The sequence below is a fragment of the Crinia signifera genome, chromosome 5 (assembly GCF_055691185.1).
Source record: "Crinia signifera chromosome 5, ASM5569118v1, whole genome shotgun sequence".
Lineage (NCBI taxonomy): Eukaryota > Metazoa > Chordata > Amphibia > Anura > Myobatrachidae > Crinia > Crinia signifera.
The window spans coordinates 227,001,762-227,022,177 of NC_139221.1; the positions used below are offsets into that span (position 1 = coordinate 227,001,762).

General features: G+C 44.9%; 1 protein-coding gene across 1 annotated transcript in view; it reads right to left on the reverse strand.

Annotated features, from left to right (window-relative positions):
• The window catches only part of ACP3 (acid phosphatase 3), a 51,358-nt gene extending 47,846 nt beyond the window's left edge, over positions 1-3,512 (reverse strand). The window contains exon 1 of the mRNA XM_083188600.1: positions 3,429-3,512. Coding sequence (XP_083044726.1) covers positions 3,429-3,509 — 81 coding nt within the window. The 5' untranslated portion in view covers positions 3,510-3,512. The remainder of the gene's footprint in view (positions 1-3,428) is intronic.
• Positions 3,513-20,416: the final 16,904 nt, after the last annotated feature.

Sequence of the window (20,416 nt, forward strand, 5' to 3'; positions counted from 1 at the left end):
CTGACGTCACCAAGAATTTCCTGATCGCGCAAGCTTTGAAAGGTTGGAAGAGAGGACATGTAGTACAGGATCAGAGAAGGCCAGTGTCCTTCCAGCTGTTGCAGAATATGGGTAGAAAGTTAGGGGAGGTCTGTAGTTCCAATTTCGAGGAGAAGTTGTTCGGGGTAGCTTTTTCCCTTGCCTTCTTCGGGGCACTGCGGATTGGCGAGCTTGTAAGTCCAAGCGTCTCCAGGCCGGGAGGTTTGTTAGGAGAGGATGTGGATTTATACTCAGATAGGGTGGAGCTAGTGGTGAGGAGGTCGAAGACGGATCAATTAGGGAGGGGGAAGAAGGTAGTTCTCTTCTCCGTACCAGGCTCGGATATGTGCCCGGTAGCACGGCTAAGGATATTTAAGGAGGTCAGAGTGGGCAGGGAAAGGGATCCGTTGCTGATGCATGCGAATGGATCCTTTTTATCACGGTTCCAGTTCACAAGTGTGTTTAGAGCAGTCCTGCGGACGTTGGGCCTCAAGGGGGAGGAATACGCGGGTCACTCTTTCCGCATTGGGGCCGCAACTGAGGCTGCTAGGATGGGATTTGGAGATGAGTTAATTAAGCGTATTGGGCGGTGGGAATCGTCTCGTTTTCGCTCCTATGTTCGTTTAGGGGAATTTTGAGGCTGACTGTGTTCTTTCTATTTTAGGGCAGTCCCCGTGCCTGATTTGGATTTTAGGACATTCATATGTCTTTTGGGGAGCTTTGCAGGCTGATGTCAGACCGAACGGCCGCCAGCTAGGTTTGGATAGAGAAGAGGCATTGGTTCGCTGGCTGGGGAAGCGCGGTATGGTATGGAGTGGAGTGTTACAGGAATTTCACCGTTTTGTTTGGCTCGATAGAGCTCCCGACATATTAGTGTTGCATGTGGGAGGGAATGACCTCGGGAGCAGACCATTTAGGGAGTTGATACGGGATATCAAGTTTGATCTCCTACGTTTATGGGCAATGTTTCCGGAGGTAATCAGGGTTTGGTCGGATATTGTGCCGCGCCGTTATTGGAGGGATGCAAGGTCGGCTGACAAGATCAATAAGGCAAGGATAAAAGTTAACAGGGCAATTGGGCGTTTTATGGCTAGAAAAGGCGCGGTAGTGGTGAGGCACAGGGAACTCGAGTCTGGTGCCGGTGCTTTTTGGAGAGGTGACGGTGTGCACTTGAACGCTGTAGGGATAGATGTGTGGTCTTTGGGACTACAAGAGGGGATAGAAACAGCGTTCCGGATGTGGGGGGGTCGCTCGGGGTCAAGGGTTTAACCCCGTGCTTGGTGGCGGAGGGGGGTCCTCGAGGTTAGTGGCATTGAGGCTTAATTATGCGGCGGGGAGGGCCCCATGAGGGGGCTGGACTCCCCTGGGTGAGGTTTAATTAATGAGCACTGGGTGTTGACAATTGGTGCCCTCGAGCCAATCGCTATCGGCTGGGGGTAACAACTCCTGGAAGTGCTTAGAGGTGTGGATAGATTTATTGAGGGCCTCGGGGACCACCTTCCGTGGGAAATGTTTTTGATTATTGTTAAACTTGTATTGTTTTAATAAAGATGGCTGCTGTGGCCAATTTTATCCAACAAGAGAGTTATGTCATTTTTGGGGGGATTAATTGGGCACAGCGATTAGACAATACCCTGTCATGTAGGAGCTGGACTGGAGGCAAAGCCTGGGGGTAGGCTCCCCTGACAGGGTTTGTAGGGAGCTGACTAGCTGGACAGTCATAGAACAGGTGTCTAAGGAGAGGGTCATAAGGGGGAGGGGCTTAACGGGGTGTTGTAAGGGTATATAAGCAGGGTGCAGACAGGAAATAGGGGTCACTGGGAGATTTTTCTTAACAGCTCCCACCCACCCTCCCTAATTTTATAGTTTTTAGGTAGACTTATTTGTTAGGTTGTCTTTTGTCACAGTGGCCTGTGCGGAGGGGGGTCCTCGAGGTTAGTGGCATTGAGGCTTAATTATGCGGCGGGGAGGGCCCCATGAGGGGGCTGGACTCCCCTGGGTGAGGTTTAATTAATGAGCACTGGGTGTTGACAATTGGTGCCCTCGAGCCAATCGCTATCGGCTGGGGGTAACAACTCCTGGAAGTGCTTAGAGGTGTGGATAGATTTATTGAGGGCCTCGGGGACCACCTTCCGTGGGAAATGTTTTTGATTATTGTTAAACTTGTATTGTTTTAATAAAGATGGCTGCTGTGGCCAATTTTATCCAACAAGAGAGTTATGTCATTTTTGGGGGGATTAATTGGGCACAGCGATTAGACAATACCCTGTCATGTGGCAGACAGAACTCTGTCTATAACAGTTCCTTACCTGCTGCTAATACTGGCTGCTTTTGCATGTAGCTGGCAAGCTTGATTTTTACAATGCAACTTAGATTTCAATTTGGAATATGCCTCTCACATCTAAATCTTTGTATCTGAAACATACCATGTTGCAATGCGAAGGTAACAAATGCATTCATATTTCTGTGCTGGGTAAATACTGGATGCTTTTGCGTGTAGCCCACAAATGTTAGACAGCTTTACTTTTCAGTTTGGATGCACCCCAGCAAAATCTAAATCCCTCTGCACATGTTACATCTGCCCCACCTGCAGTACAGCTTGGTTTTGCCAAGTTCTTGTCCCGCGAAAATAGGGACAGTAGGGAGGTATGAAATCAATGTATAAGCACTAATACTAAAAAAAAAACTAAAAACTAAATATTAATCTAAAAAATACTGTAACAGTACAAACAGTATGGTACTAGTAGAGAAACAAGGGAGTATTCAAAGTAAATGCAGTTCACTGTATGGCCCTTATTCTAGTTGAATCGGTCGGATGCGTTTTACGGACGGCCACCGAGTGTTCTTAGCCCCGCCTACCATATGGATCGCACAGACCATCTGAATGCGGTAAGATGCCGAGCGAATGGACCGTGAGTGGATGTTTCATGTGAACACCTCCCCCATCTGTGGGAACCTCCCCCATTCTCCAATGGTCGCCGACCATCGACTGATGGACCGAGCGGTCAGGCAGCCCCGAGTGTTCCAGACCATTTGGTCTTTTTTCCGTGTGAAAGCAGAGATATGGGCAGGCAGCTGACATCCGGCTATGTCAGCTGTCCGCCACCCACACCTGCGTCACGGCCGGATTACCTACGTACGCCCAGTGTTTTCATGGGAACGTCCATGAAACGTGGGGTGTATGCATGAGCCCAAACAGCCCTTCACGCCCCTCTCCACCCCCTGCTTGGATGTGTCCGAACAATGCTTTTCTGTATGGAATTCACGCCGTGTTCGGACATGCGAGGCGTTCGCACAAGCGCAGAAACGCTTCTGCACATGCACAAACACAAAACATCTCCGTCCGACCTAACACGCAGCCATCCAACTCAATCAGAATAAGGGCCTATTTTAAAAAAAGTTGAGTTTACCTCAGTGCGGTTGTAAGTCTGGTTCAGAAACCCAGAATACCTCTTTCTCAGATATTTTCCAAACTCATATTGTTGTTCCATTCCTAGCTGTTAATAGAAAGGGAGAAATATTAATAATACCGCTTTCATATAGCCTAAACGTTTAAGAAAACGGTATTTTAAAACGGTATTTGAAACAGGTCTAGTCTTCACATTGCAGCAGATTACCGTTTTAAAATACCGTTTAAGTACCATTCACATCACTATTGAAAACGTTTAATCCCTGAACACGTTTAAAGCCAGAGAAAATAGTGGCTGTCATTATTAATGGCCCTTTCTTCAGACCACACTGGCCCACACCTATGATGTTTTCAACCAATAAAAAAAGGGGGGGGGGCTGCTCTGATCAGTGCAGCAATCATGGCGGACAGAGCACATGTCTCTGGTGAGTTTGTGGTTACATGTGCTGTACTGCTGTGCTGTGCTGCTTGCTTAACAGCAGGTTGAAGAGGAGTAGGACAGCTTTATTTAACAGAGAGTCATAGGAACTTGCATCATTTTTTGTGTGATATCAACTGTTCCCAGCGAGAATACCACCGCAGGAGGAGGTCATATATATCTGCGATGATGAACACCATCATAGGGATCAGTGTGTCGACAGAAAGGAGTTTGTGGATGCATCAACGTCCCAGTGGTGACATTTTCATGCGCAGTGTCATGAACTTTCAGGATGTCCAGTGGAAAGCGCACTTCCATATGTCTCGCGGCACGTTTATTTATCTTCTGGAACTGCTGACACCAGCACTGACTCGTGCTGCAACCAATTTTCGTAGACCGATAGAACCAAGCAGGAGGCTAGCAATAGCATTGTGGTGGTACGCCACCCCTGGCGAATACAGGTCAATATCGTGTTTATTTGGAGTTGGGATATCTACAGTGTGCATTATTGTTCATGAAGTGACCCGCGCTTTGCTGGACATCCTGTATGCTCGTTATATTCGACTACCTGAAGGCGCACGCTTGGAGGACACCATTAATGGTTTTGTCTTGCGAGGATATCCGCAATGTGCTGGAGCGATTGATGGGACACACATACCCATAATTGCACCTCACGATAGTCCGGCGGATTACCATAATCGCAAGGGCTGGCACTCCATTATATTACATGCCGTGGTTGATCATAAGTATTAGTAAGACCTATTTTTTTTTTGGGGGGGGGGGGGGAGGTGGTTTGTGGAGGGGCGGAAATGATTTCTTCTTGTGCATATAAATCATATTTGCCTACCTGACCCTCTCCTTCAGGATGAATATGCTCTGTTTGTGGACTTCCCTGGTAATCCCTGATTGGCATCACCTGTGTGGAGCTAGGTAATTTCTATGTTTCACCACAGGTGATGGCAATCATATTACCAGGGTAGTCCAGGAACAGATCACATTCATCCTGAAGGAGAGGGTCAGGTAGGCAAGCATTTAAAATTTGTTTAATAAATGTAATGTACATTATCTATTTCTTTAGCTTCACTGATGTATTCATCGGATGGCCCGGACGATCCCATCATGCACGTGTTCTATCGAACTCTGACCTGTATCGAGTTGCAGAGGATAGGCAAGTTGGATGGCTTTTTCCTAGAGAGGTATATAAACTTCAACAATTCCTAAAAAAATGCAAAGTCTTGCCTAGTCTGAACATATTTTCTCCTTGAAGCAGCACCTCATTATTGCCTTACCTGTGTGTTTGTACTTATTGATGAGAAGTGTACTTACACACATGTAATGTCAATCATGCAGTGCATTAAGGGGTGTGGATCATTGAAGTCACCAGCAAGGTAGTTGACAGTGTTTAGGTCGACATACATTATGCTGACGTGTATGGTACAGGTCAACATGCAGGAATGTAAACATGGGTTCAACTTGGAAAACACATGTAGGTCCTCTTCCCTAGCTTCAAGTATCACTGTCTGCTGTACTGGATCTAGCACAGTGTGGTCTGTATATGTGCTGTGCAATGGTATGCAACAAAGACCTCTGGTAGAAATTGAACAGCACACAGTGACTCGCCAGCCAGGCAACAGGAACTGCATGTGTTGTGATGATTCCTGGCGACCATTTCACAAGTGTTGCGAGTGTGCACCGGTGATAAATTGCAGGGTGCGTGCTTATTTTTTCATGCACCGTTCTAATCGCTGGTCGCATGACCCTGCTCCTGCGAGCAGCCTATTTCCTCTGGAGCACCGCCGGATTTTCATCAGTGACCATCTCTGGTCGCCGATGAAAAGGGGCCATTGAGCGATAATATTGCCCGGCAATATATCGCCCCGTGTGTACGCACCCAAAAAGATATGTTAAGCTGGGTGAAGTGGTTGCTTTTTATCAACAGTCAAGTTATCATAACTGGCAACTTTATATAGGCTTTGTTTGCAATGTCACAGTCAGGAGCTGTTACGCCTTTTTTAAGATATATATATATATATATATATATATATACATATATACATATACACTGTAGAATTTCAAACCTTTAACACATTGTAATCAAATTGTTTTGTGATAGCTCTACAAAATGAACCCATGCCACTGTCCCTGACGGAAGAGTGTGACGCTGTTAATATACCAAATCATTAATGCTATAGTCATTCTATTTGCTTTAGAAGTCGAAATTCCTGTACATATCATTGGAGACGCAGCCTACCCCTTGAGACGATGGCTCATGAAGGGCTTCACGCAATATGGTACCTTGACCCAGAAGCAAATACATTATTCTCACAGCCTTAGCTCAGCCCGGATGGTGGTTGAGAATGCGTTTGGACGTCTGAAAGGACGATGGCGCTGTCTCATGAAGTGCAATGATGTGAGCCTTGAACTGATGCCTAAAATAGTAGCGGCCTGCTGTATTTTGCACAATCTGTGTGAGTTCAGGAGGGAGGAATTCCTTCCTGAGTGGGCCAATCAGGATTCGTCTGCTTATCCTGCACTTGAAACTGATTGTTACAATCTACAATCTACAGCAGAGCATATGAGGACTGCTATAGTGGCAAACCTTCCGGCTTTGCTGCAATGAAAATGGTTGTTAATTCTATTCGTGTTGGGTTTTGTATATGTCTCTACAATATTTCAACTATATAGGGATTGTTTTGGGTTCCTGGGGCCCCCGGGGTGGAGCGAAGGAGATCTACCCATCTTGCACATTGACAATATGGGTCTGCAGACCTCTCTTGCTCCATCTCTGGTACCCCTAGGAAGGCAAATATGAATTAATTATGTAATTATTCCTTTGAATACTACGAAAACCACTGGATATAGGAAAAGAAGATCTACACCCGCTGGGAGGAAGAAATGATCCCTTCTTCTTCTAACTGCAGGGGATTCCAGTGATTTAATGAAAAAGCAAATATTCCAACTAAGCAAATCATGAGGGTGGATAAACGGATCCACAACAGGTCCCTTACAAATGCACACTGGTGACTATAGACTTGGGCATCTCTAATCTAGCCATATTTAGAACCCAATCGATGGTGGTTCTTTTTCGATTAATATAAATAAATAAAAATAAGATAAAATAAATTGATCAGTATGTACATTATTAATAGAATTAAATAAAAAACATCATTGGTATATATTGCTCAAAAGACTTACTCTGCATAGAGAAATTATACTGTTATCTTGTAATCATCAGAGGTCCCTCCTACATGCAGGTGGACCCAAATAGAATAAAATATAATAAAATACATCTGTATTTCTGACGTTATTTTGATGTATAAATGTACTCTCTGTATACCCTTTTAATATTATTATTATTGCCTGGTATTGCTTATTGATTTGTTTTTCGGTTACAAGTATACCTTATTACTAAATATTCTCTCTCTGCTGCTATATATGTGTAAAAACTAAAAATGAAATAATCGGCTATTATAGTAAGTTTGACCGCCACTGATAATCATACAGTCTGGACCTAAAAGATTTTGTCTTCAAGGGTTAACTAGGTGCGGATTAATCTCTGAGAGCTCTCAATTAGAATGAAGTATATTTTTAAGATGGTAACGGAAGTTGCATTATGCATGTAAATTGGACACACTGCTTTTTTATATAAAGTCATAATACTGTGTAATTATATAAATGTTTATACTCCCCTTAAAAGTACTATTATATGTATATACTGCTTAATGAACTGGGCTAATGGAATAATTGGCCTAATAAAACACACTCCAACCTATAAATAAGATCCTGACCAATAGTCAGAATCCATCTTGAGAAAGTCTCCACATAACCTAGGAGACGAAACGCATTGACGTCATCATCCCAGGAAGTTTGGACTGTCCGCTGCTGCTTACAAGCGTGCTGTATCCATAGCCTTTTGGCGCTCTATCAGGGCTTGGGTACCTGTGTAGTTTCACGGCGCCAGCTACGCTCGCCACGCTATCTAAAATCAACTCCATGCCAACATGGATAGTGGGGGTATGAACTATCCATGATGGCATGGAGTTAAGTTAGTTTATTTTAGATAGTTGTGGCGAGCGGAGAAGCCGGAAGTAGCACGGCGCCATGCTGGCGCCGTGAAACTACACAAGTACCAGGGCTTGCACCCAGCTACCCTCACTGCCGTCTGTGTAATCGGGATGCTCCTGTCGCACGAGAAGGAAATATCGGCTGCCGGCACCCAGGAGAGGTGACCCACAGAGGACAACTACTGGCCGCCCTCTCTCCTCCTCAAACGGAGCAACCAACAGACCAGGCAACACCACAGATTGCTGCTAAAAAAGGGGTGAGATAAATTTAGAACCCCGTTCCACAATACTGGATACTAACTGTTATTGTCTGGAGTCCGGCCAGAACCATTTTCAAATGCGTGTTTTCCCACATGCTAATTGACCCAACATCACATTGTTGCATACTCACTAAACAATAACTATACAATAACTGCTTTTTGGATCTCCCAAATTACTAACAAAATACTAAAAATATCCGGATACCAGCATTTGCTATGTGCTTATTTACTAACTGGCTTTAACCATTTATGTTGCTTATTAATAGCGAAGCTCCCCAAGCATACGCCCAGCCCTAGTTCTATTCTAGAACCAGTCATTTTAAGATCTATATCTACAGTATATACTCCCCCCTATATTTATTTTTATTTTTTATTTTTATTTTATTTTTCATATTTTTTGTTTTTACTATGTATTGTATTTTGTGTATTATTTGATGCATTTTAATATAAAATTTATACTGATTAAGCAGTGTGTCCGACTCATTCATTTTTCTGCACATTGGTCTTTCATCTGGAGTATTTTTAAATTTAAACATATATTCAGTAGCGCAATTTACACCATTTTCTCTTTTCGGGTTTTGTTTTGTATTCAAATAAATCATTTGTTCAATGTTATGTGCAATACCTTTTTCCAATTAAGTAGACACACACATTTTGTATAAGGAATAAAAAAAATTTATATAGCACAAAATATGCCAACTTTTTTTAAACTTTAAGGCAGTATGACAACTGTGTACTCACAATTATAAAAACTTTGTTTAAACTGTGTACTCACAGATATAAAAACTTTGTTTAGGCAGTAACAACTTCAGTATTAAAACGGTGTACTGACAAATATAAAACTTTTAAGATAGACAAGTAAAAATTGGTTCCTCCTCTGCTGTTGGATCCTCATCTGGTCGAGGATGCATAGTTTCAGGGGTAGGAATGGGGTTGGTTTGGGTAGGGTGGGAATGTGTAGGAGGTACATATTCTGTTTGGGGTTGGTGATGTGGAGGATAGGCTAGTGGAGCATGGCTATATTGCGCGGGATGACTAAGGTAGCTAGGAGGCTGGCTATGGTCACGGAATGATGGATGATGGCCATAGTGTGGGTATTGTGGAGGGGCCACACGTTCTGGTGGAGTGAGAAATCGCTCAAAGAGTGCGATTCGAAACATCTGCATTTCTCTCTGTTGTGAAGCTGAGAATTCCTGCATCTCTCGGAAAAGGCGTACTTGGAACTCCTGGTTTTCCCTTTGAGAATTCAGAGTATCCTCATTTAATTGTGCCAGAAAGACCTGGTTTAATTCCTGTTGAGCCTGCAAATAGCGTTCCCGTCAAGACGTTCAGCTAGGACTGTCGTCATGACCATAGCTGCTTGTTCGGTCCGATTTGGACGCCTTCTTCTTGGGGGCACATTGTATACTGTGGGCACAATGTAAACACAAAATTCAATACTTTACAATATAAACATTCTGTATTTCAAATTAAAATTTGTACTGCGATCAGATCTGAATAAGGGCCAATATACACAGTATGGCAGCCTTAGCCAAACTGTGTCCCTCAGACTATTGAGAAACTACACATTCCTGCAAGCTTTGGCATATTTTAAATATTCCATAATAACAAATCTGTGGCAATGCATGATGGCACTTTCACAGCAGCTGGAGGGCCATAGTTTGTACATAAGTGCACTATGGCCTTTCATCCTAATCCGAACACACCCACCCTCCACAATCCCTAATTCGTTAATAAAAACTCAAAAAAAGAGGCATGCAAGACAAAACCAAGACTGAAATTACTGTTTTTTAATCTTGGTGGACATGTGCCGACATGGTACATGTGTCGACCTATACACCTGTTGACCTTCCTGTATGTCAGCCTAATGACTGTGGACCATGTTATGGCCTACAAAAAAAAAATACCACTCCCAATGGGCTTGGTCGACACATGTACAATGGCGGATTTAAATATAGTAAAAAAAACATGCTGACCTTTTCACTGTGGACCATATTATGTTCGACCAAGCAGTACCAACCACTTGTACTTACAATTTCCACGTAGTGGAGTAGGCTCCGAAGTTGGGGACATGTGCCTGGGCCCTTCTGGATTCACTGGCATCTCCACGTCCACATCCACAGGCTGCGCTCCATCGACCACTTCTTGTGTCTCTGGAACGACCAATGGTGGATGGTGTACATCATCATCAAAGAGTGATGGTGATTCCGGAGACTGTGCTTCTTCGACAGGTGCAGGTATGGCTGTTTCCAATGCACACGCCTGGGTACATTCTGAAGCTGTCTGGGTAGATTCAGACTGTGTGCAATCTGCCGCTGCTGCATGTCTGTCTTCTGCAACTGCCATACTTGAGGACAATGACAGCGGGGTGGCAAGTGCAGTATGTCCGAAGATAGATATGCATTGCTCCAAATACCGCCAATCCACTGTGGTTGCGGTTGTGGTCCACAACCTTATGAAAGTGCCGCTTAAGGGCCTTCAACTTATTTATGATCTGTGAGGTTGTGCGCACAAATCCAGCAGCAGCCAGCATGCTGGCAATGTTTTTATAAATTACTGCGTCCTTAACAGTGCCAGTCATTTGTCGCAAAATCTCCTCCTCACCTCTGATGCGCAAAAACTCCCTGACCTCTGCATCAGTCCAATTTGACATGGTTCAACAAAAAACCTGGGTTAAAAGTCACAGCTCTCGAAAAATGTGTCTCCTCTGCTCAAAATAATCTCCCCACAGTTTATTTCCTGGTTCTGGTTCTGGGGAGTGACATAATACAGGGGACAGCCTATCACAGGACTATAGCCTGTTTTTTTTACTAAATACTGTTTCAGTGCCATTCGCATTGCACAAAAAACGGCTTTGAACCGTGTAGGACTCTGCTTTTTAACCGTGTTGAAATACCGGTTAACTTTAACCGGTAAATCAACTCTGGCGCTTTCCCACTGCAGCCCAGAGGCCCGCCCCCCCTCCGCAAATGATCAAGTATATCATACACACTAACGGCGGGCAGCAGCCGTGTGCCGGCGACTGCTTTGCCCGGCGCCTGCCTCCTGCCCTGCTGCTGCTGCTGCTGCTCGGTCCGGCTTCCGGGCAGCGCAGCAGCACTCCAGAGTCTGGCAGACCCCTCAGGCTCCCCTATCAGTTTGGCTCTGAAGTAGCTCCGCCCCCAACTGTGCTCTCTAGTTCCTTCATTCTCGATGTCCTCCTCCTCCATCCTGCCTGCTTCTTCCACTGGCACTGCAAGGCAGGCACTGCATCAACTACATGCGGAGCACAAGACAGAGGTACTCCCAAATCAAACCACCTGCAGACTCTCACTTTGCATTACATTTTGCTTCAGCCCCCTCCCCCACATGTGCTTATGTGAAGACATGCTGGCTGCTGCTGCAGCTTCTCTTTGGTGAGCAGCAGCAATATTATTATACTGAAATAACTTGTTTCAAATGTTTTATTTTCTTTTCTTTTAATATGTGTTTATCTGTCTTAGCTATAGAAAAGTAATATTTGCTGAAATACAGCTTGCTGCGCCGCGTTGTAACCATTCATAGGTGGTGATTATGGTGCGTCACATTGTGTAAGGGCATTATGGTGTGTCGCATAATGTGTAATGGGCATTGTGGTGTGCGCATAATGTGTAATGGGCATTGTGGTGTGCGCATAATGTGTAATGGGCATTGCGGTGTGCGCATAATGTGTAATGGGCATTGCGGTGAGTCATGTGTAATGGGCACCGTTACAGTGTCTTATATAGTGCAGCAGATTCCGTTACAGTGTCTTATATAGTGCCGCAGATTCCGTTACAGTGTCTTATATAGCGCAGCATATTCCGTTACAGTGTCTTATATAACGCAGCAGATTCCGTTACAATGTCTTATATAGCGCAGCAGATTCCGTTAGTGTCTAATATAGCGCAGAAGATTTCGTTACAGTGTCTTATATAGTGCAGCAGATTCCATTACAGTGTCTTATATAGTGCCGCAGATTCCATTACAGTGTCTTATATAGCGCAGCAGATTCCGTTAGTGTCTTACATAGCGCAGCAGATTCCGTTACAGTGTCTTATATATTTCAAATGTAACATGCCAACACATGTTAGCCATGCCCCCAATTCATTACCGGGAGGAGCGGGAGGGGGGGAGCCCTTGCTCCGGGCACCATGGCACCTAGCTACACCGCTGCTGCAGCCTTAAACGTTTTAAAATGGAAAAAAAACACACACATTCACACATCAATCGTTACCCCTCACCTCAAATTACAAATATAAGTGACATTACACATCTGTATGTACCTGCCCTTACAAACCCTCTAACATATTTATGATTAACAAGGCAACTTCTAACTGTACATAAACTTTTATTAATATTAAACTTCAAAATAAATTAAACGAGGGCCTCCAGTTGGCCAAAGAGAATAGCCAAATATAACAGTGTGAGGTAGATTTCCCTCAATATCTGGGCCACCTCATCCTGGTGCTGTTCAGTGTCTGTAGTGAAGGGAAAAAAAAACATTATAATTAATATATAATATACCCAAATCTTTGTTGTATTTTAACATAATAAGAAGTTGTGAGTTAAGTGTGAAGGCCACATACATTTTTCTACTACATTGAAGATGGGTCTGCTGTAAACACGGTACAAAAGACTATTATGTTTTCACACACATACTGTACATATTACATAAAATGAAATAAATTCCTCCTTCTTGGATGAATGTATGCTGTATCACAATTGGGTGGTTTGTGGTGGGGGAATCACCTCTAACCTCACAATTAACCTGTGCTATTTAAGGGTACTGACATTGTTGTGGCTTAACCACTCATTACTTAGTAAAATGTTGGCCATTGCTGTACAAATTATAGTCCTACACCTAAGTTAGAAAAGCATGCATCCGCATGGCCTCACACACTATTAACAAACCAATGTATAAATTAATGTTGCACATCATGCTGGGAAGTGTAGTTACACAACAGCTGGGCCCACATAACTTTAACACCACTACTGTAGGATATGTCATTGTATGTACTGTTATGTCAAATACTCAAGGGGTGAGGCGTGGCCACACTCTAAAAATACACCAAGGGGACCCTTGTTCCTGGAGGAGGACAGGCCACTGCTCTGGGTCGCACTGCAGTGATATGTTGCAACAAATGATGATGTTGGAGACACATATGTGGGTGTTGTGATTGTTTATGTGTAGAAATGTGTATGTAAACATTAGTCACATTGTTTACTTACGGCTACTTGTGCCATCCTGTTCTCCGCTGGATGGGTCTCCAGGAGCAGGGGAGTGGCTGGGGGTGGGGGAGTGGCTGGGGGTGTTGGAGTGGCTGGGGGTGGGGGAGTGGCTGGGGGTGTTGGAGTGGCTGGGGGTGTTGGAGTGGCTGGGGGTGGGGGAGTGGCTGGGGGTGTTGGAGTGGCTGGGGGTGTTGGAGTGGCTGGGGGTGGGGGAGTGGCTGGGGGTGTTGGAGTGGCTGGGGGTGTGGGAGTGGCTGGGGGTGTGGGAGTGGCTGGGGGTGTTGGAGTGGCTGGGGGTGGGGGAGTGGCTGGGGGTGTTGGAGTGGCTGGGGGTGGGGGAGTGGCTGGGAGTGTTGGAGTGGCTGGGGGTGGGGGAGTGGCTGGGGGTGTTGGCGTGGCTGGGGGTGGGGGAGCGGCTGGGGGTGTTGGAGTGGCTGGGGGTGGGGGAGTGGCTGGGGCAGTGGCTCCTGTAAGTGGAGGGGGAGATGGTGTGGGCACCAGCGGGCCCCAAGATGCTCTCCACAAAATCGTCCTCCTCTTGCTGCGCCTCCTGCAGCTGGGCCTCCTGCAGCTGGGCCTCCTCTCTGGCCCTCATGCGTGGCCTTGCGCGTGCTGAAATGTTCATGTTGATGGTATAGAAATTGAAGGTCGCGTTTCATGAAAAGGTGTGAAAGAAAAATTAACATTAGTCATGTTCATAAAAATACAAATGATACATTTACATTTTTTTGGGACATTTTTCTTGATAATGAATAGATCTGCTACACATAAAATCAGACCTTATCCATATACACCCCTATACACCCCTAAACACCCCTATACACCCATATACACCCCTATATACCCATATACACCAATATACACCCATATACACCCACATGCTCATGCACATATTCATATTTAAATTAATTCCTGAAACCATTGCTAAAAAACGCAGACATATTTGTGAAAAAAATTATACTTACATTGGCTAATATGCCGCCGAAGTGTGCACAGAAGCACTGGCTGCCGGCGGTGCAGGTCCGACCAGCGCCGCTCCACCTGCCCCAGGCTCCTGTGGACCTGGGTCCGGGCGTAAATTAAGCGCCGGGCAGCGTTATACGCCCGGCGCTTCTTGATATTGGAGACATATGGGCCCCTGGGCCCCAGGCGACGGTCCATCACCTGGACCAACGCCAGCAGTTCCTGGGTGGAAAATGGGGCAGCCCGTGTCGAAGACATATTGGCAATGGCGCAGTTATTAATTGCAGGTACATATATAAGTTTTGGTGGTTGCTGATTGGTCAAAAACCTAGTTTTTTTATTGTTAACTTTATTAATCCATCTTACATTAACAATATGTATGCGAATGAAAAGTTTCGCTGACCGTTCCTATATGCACACCAGAACATACATTATGCATTCAATGTAGGGAGACACATACTGTATATACAGTGTGCGAAAAATTATACACGTAACCATGTACTAATACATACACTGATAACAACGCACATACAATATGTTGCTGTGTGAATAATTAATACACATAACAAATGTAAGGAAAGCATTGTAACGTTGGTATGTTTTTAAATTTGTTTAAGAAAGCATACACGTACTCCAACAGAGACCACCTGAAAACACTCATCAGTGGAATGACATGTGCACACATTTAGCCATGTAGCACACAATGGTCAACAACCTGCGTATGTTCATGTACAGGCTCAGGTGCGTTGTTCCCGCATAATTTAAGCGGAATTTATCGGCAGTAATTAGCTACTACATTGCGGGGGAAAAAATACGGATGGCGGGAGTTTACCATATAAATATGCAGCCACATGCAGACCACATTTGCTGCAAACATGTCAGGCTCTGATGATTCCGCAGCTGAGGACGACCTACAGAGGGCAACAGCGGAATCCCTGTTGGAAGCTTTGAACAAGAGGGAACAGGAGTGGAGAAGGAGGGCCCAAGAGAGGAGTAGGCTGCAAGAGCCCCTCACAAACAGGCCCTGTTCCCACTCCACCAGCGCAACAAGGGCCCATCAACCAGCCAGAACAAGAGGTTGCATCTCTGCAAACATGTGTGACCCCACAGCTGCATGGTGAGGTGACTGGGGCCACCAGAAATCGACCTGCACCATCTAGGCAGAGTACTGAGCAGGATACCACCAGCAAAAAGAGAAACCCTGCATTTCTAGAGGAAGAATTGAAAGTTTTAGTGCCCCTAGCACGAGAATGGATTGAATTAGCTCCCAGTAGGCCAGTTCCCAGTGCAAGGCTAAAGATTTGGGAGAAGATCACAGAGGAAGTGAACAAGGTGTCAAGAGTGGCAAGGGATTTGGCATCAGTGAAGAAAAGGCAGGTGTGTTTCTCCCCCTGATAATAAAATATGTGTGTACATATGTTACATGTATGTTTTGAGAATAATAGAAAGGTGTGTTTGTAGATAGTGGTACACTTCAATGACACATGTGAACACAACCATGTCTAATAACCCACATTTATATATGAAACATGCACCATTGGTGTGATGTAAGGTTATGGCCACAGTTCTGCTCATGTGAAGTATGTGATGGGACAACAACAAGTGTGTTTTTGTAAAAGAGTTGTAGAAACATGTTCCATATGATGCAAATGAAACAAGGATGTCCAAACTGTGCACATGTAGCTGTTGAGAAACTACACATCCCAGCATGCCTTCCCATAGTTAAATTACTCCCTAATAGCAACACTGGCAAGCTATGCTGGGATGTGTAGTTTCACAACAGCTGGAGGAGCATACTTTGGCCATGGCTGCTCTCATTTCAGCATAGTGATCTATGTATGTGCATTTAGCGGCCTAATGAGGGATATGAGACACTGTAATGCCTCATAATGGTGACATAAATGTGTGTGTGGCAAACGTATGCAGAAAATAAAACATATCACCCACACTAGGAAATTTAACGTAGTAATGATGTTCTGTAGCACAGTGGTGCACATATCTCCTGATGATAATTTTTTTTTGGGATTTGTAGGTGGACAGACTTCAAAAGTGGAATGAAGAGGAAGATGACTGACCGGTACAAACACAGCACGTCCACCGGGAGGGGGCCTATGCCAACCAATTTGGAATATACCCGCCTGGAGCTGGAGGCGTTGGATGTGGTGGATGTGGCCTAGGTCAGGGGGCTATCCAATATGGATAGCGAGCTCCCGGTGGAGGTCTTTGCTGCTGATTTTCAAGGTAATTTACAGTAATGCATTGATTGTGGTAAGAGATATTGTTTGGCCCGTCAGCAGCAGTTTGGGGATTTTCTGGCGGATTGGAAGGATACAAACAGGCAACAGTTTGAGGCATTCAACCACCAGAATGACATTCTGGCAGCTGGCATGAAAAGCATTGCCCAACAACTCAGCCGCCACAATAACATTCTGGAGGAGCTGGTCACCACCGCCAGGTCCCAGAGGGACGACACCCCATCTGCTGCCCCACCCCAAGTTGCTCCACAACCTTCCACCTTTGCTGACCCTCCTGTACCCACTGGCCAAAGACGCCGCAAGGCTCCTGTCCCCAAGGCCCCTGTCCCCAAGGCCCCATCCAAAAAGGGGAAAAAGGGCCAAACAAATGACACCTGATTCACTTCCTCTGTGTTTGGACCCCAAATGTTTGAATTTGCACTGAGGATCCACTCCCTGAGTGCTAAATCTATCCATTCTCGTGCCAAGGGTAGTAATCTGTTTAATTTGACCTCTTGAAATGCAGGGTCTATTTTTGCTGGTGTGTATCATGCTTAGTATTGTCCCTGGGTGTTGCAGGTCGTATGCTGGTGTCACCATTTATTTCACCATTGCAGTTGTTGGGTAACACATGTTTGTAGATATGCAACTTCTTGTTCTGGCAGATTGTTATTTTTGTTATTATATTAATTATGTTATTATTTATGCCATTAAATAAAAAAAAAAAGTTGTGATGCTTAACAGCAAATAAAATTATTTTCCCAATTATAAAGCACATGTTGTATGTGTAATTTTTTGTGTAAACCAAATAATACATTTATGTGTACTTACTGAACTTGGACTTTTGGAGAATGTAGTGAAGTGTTGTTGAAATTTGGCATGTCTAACCCTCTCCATGCCCATTCACATGTTCATATCCACTATTTACCTGCTAATTTGTTTGTGGCAGCACATGTGCAGACCAACTTAATAGGTGAGAAAGCAGTTTCTTTGCAGGTGAGGGAACTCCAACATTAGTAGGTAAAAGCAGGTCCAGAACAATGATTTCCTCATGGAGTGGGTGAGGTAGGCAAACAAGGGTCAAAAGGGGCATTTGTGTAGGAATGCATATGTGTCCTCCCTAAAAAAACAGTCAGGTCTTGGTACAGGTATGTTAAAGATGTGTGAGTCGACCAAGCAGGATAAAATAGTTTGTGTGCAAACATGTTAAAATATTGTTTAAAATATGAGTTTTCAGTGTCATAAGCAGATGTTGGTATCCTTTGTTAGAGAGATGTGATTGCAATAATGTGATTTGTGGCATCTTACATATGGGGCAGATGTATTAAGCAGAGGCGTAACTAGAACTTTGTGGGCCCCATAGCAAATTTTCTTAAGGGCCCCCCCCCCCCCAACTCAGGTCCCCAATAAAGTCAGCATGAAGATTTTTTTTTTAATAGTTATCCTTTATTGAAACTCTGTGTGTCCCGGGTGCTGGCTGGCGAGGGCAGTGTGGGTGATGGGGTCACCAGGACAGTGCTGGTCACTGTGCTTCCATCTGTTGCAGAGGGGTAGGACTATGTATTTATCTCAGCTCTCATCTTTGCATTTCTATCTTTATTTCTCACGCATTCTCTCTTTTGTATTTCATTGAATCTCATCTCATATATACATCCATACACTGCTGCTCTTATATATACAGGTCATACATAGATAGATAGATATATGTACATATACACACACACACACACACACACACACACTGCCACATACATACATACAGTCAGCATCCTGGCGGTCCTGATAACAAAATTCAGTATACCTATGTTGGCATCAGGACTTCAGAAAGACCGGCGCTGGAACTGCATAGAGGCTGGAATGCTGTCAGACGGCATCCCAAATGGTAAGTATGCAGGGAGCGGGAGGCTGGGAAAAGGGGGGATAGGTTTAGCCACTAGTGGGGCGACTTAGGCTGCAGGGGAAGCTTAGGGTTAGGTTGCGGGTTTAGGTTTAGACACTTCAAAGGGGGGTTAGGTTTATGCACTAGTGGGGAGCGGAAGGGTTAGTCTGATGGAAAGGAGGGTTAGGAGGGTAGAGGAAGAGGGGAAGGGTGCTACGAAACCCCTGTCATGATTCTCAGACCACCAGCATCCTAATAGCGTAGGTTTCCATACATTACCTTCCACATACATACATACATACATACACACACTGCCTTCCACATACATACACTGCCTCACACATACATACACTGCCTTCCACCTACATACATACGTACACTGCCTTCCACATAAATACATACGTACACTGCCTTCCACATATAAACACTGCCTTCCTCACACATACATACACTGTCTACCTCATACATACACACATACATACATACACACAGTGCCTTCCACATACATACATACATACATACATACATACATACATACACACACACACTGCCTTCTACATACATACATACACACATACATACATAGGTACACTGCCTTCCACATATAAACACTGCCTTCCTCACACATACTGTACATACACTGCCTACCTCATACATACTGTACATACATACATACACTGCCTTCTACATACATACATACATACATACATACATACATAGGTACACTGCCTATCTCATACATACTGTACATACATACATACATACACTGCCTTCCACATAAATACGGGTATGGGTGAAAACCGGACCAACACAAAACCTCCGGACCGCCGGACTGGACATCAAACTCTGCATTTTGTAGCTTGTAGCCTCCGGTCCGGGGGGTGTCCTGTCCGGGGGTGTCCTGTCCGGGGGGGCTGCCTGTCACACCTGTCACCAGGTAGAGGAGGGGGGGTAGAATAAAGCCTCCCTGTATGGTCCGGGCATGTAGCAAAAACCGGACGGTCCGGATCAGCTGGGGAGGCTGTAATCTCTCCTCCCCCATGTCCCTGGTGATAGCTATCACAGGGACCCCCCGGACAAGACACCCCTGGACAGGACACCCCCCGGACCGGACCCTACAAGCTCCGGACTGCAGATTTTGATGTCCTGTCCGGCAGTCCGGGGTTTAGTCCGGTCCGGTTTTTACATAGTCCCCATAAATACATATATACGTACACTGACTTCCACATATAAACACTTCCTTCCTCACACATACATTACATACATACATAGCCTTATTTATATATCCACTACCTTCCACATACATCCATACAGTGCCTCCCACATACATACATACATACATACATACATAGGTACACTGCCTTCCACACATAAACACTGCCTTCCTCACACATACTGTACATACACTGCCTACCTCATACATACTGCACATACCATACATACATACACTGCCTTCCACATAAATACGTACATACGTTCACTGCCTTCCACATATAAACACTGCCTTCCTCACACATACATTACATACATACATAGCCTTCCTCATACATCCACTACCTTCCACATACATGCATACAGTGCCTCCCACATACATACATACATACATACATACATACATACATAAAAACAGTACATACTGCATATACATCCATACATACACTGATTCCCACATCAATCAATCCATATATACATCCATATAATGACTCAATACATATATACCCCAATTCCCCCCACCGTCACCCTTTGTGCCATTGAATACCATCACATTCAGGTAAGCTTACCGCATGCTGGGTGCTGCGGCCATCTCCAGGCTCACAATGCTGGTGGCCGGGTGGTTTGCTCTGCTGCCGGGCGGGGGCCCTGCCCCTGCTGCCGGCACTATGGTGCTCCTAGCAGGCAGCGCGCTGCTGCTGGGTGGGTGCGGGCGGGCGGGTTGTGTGTC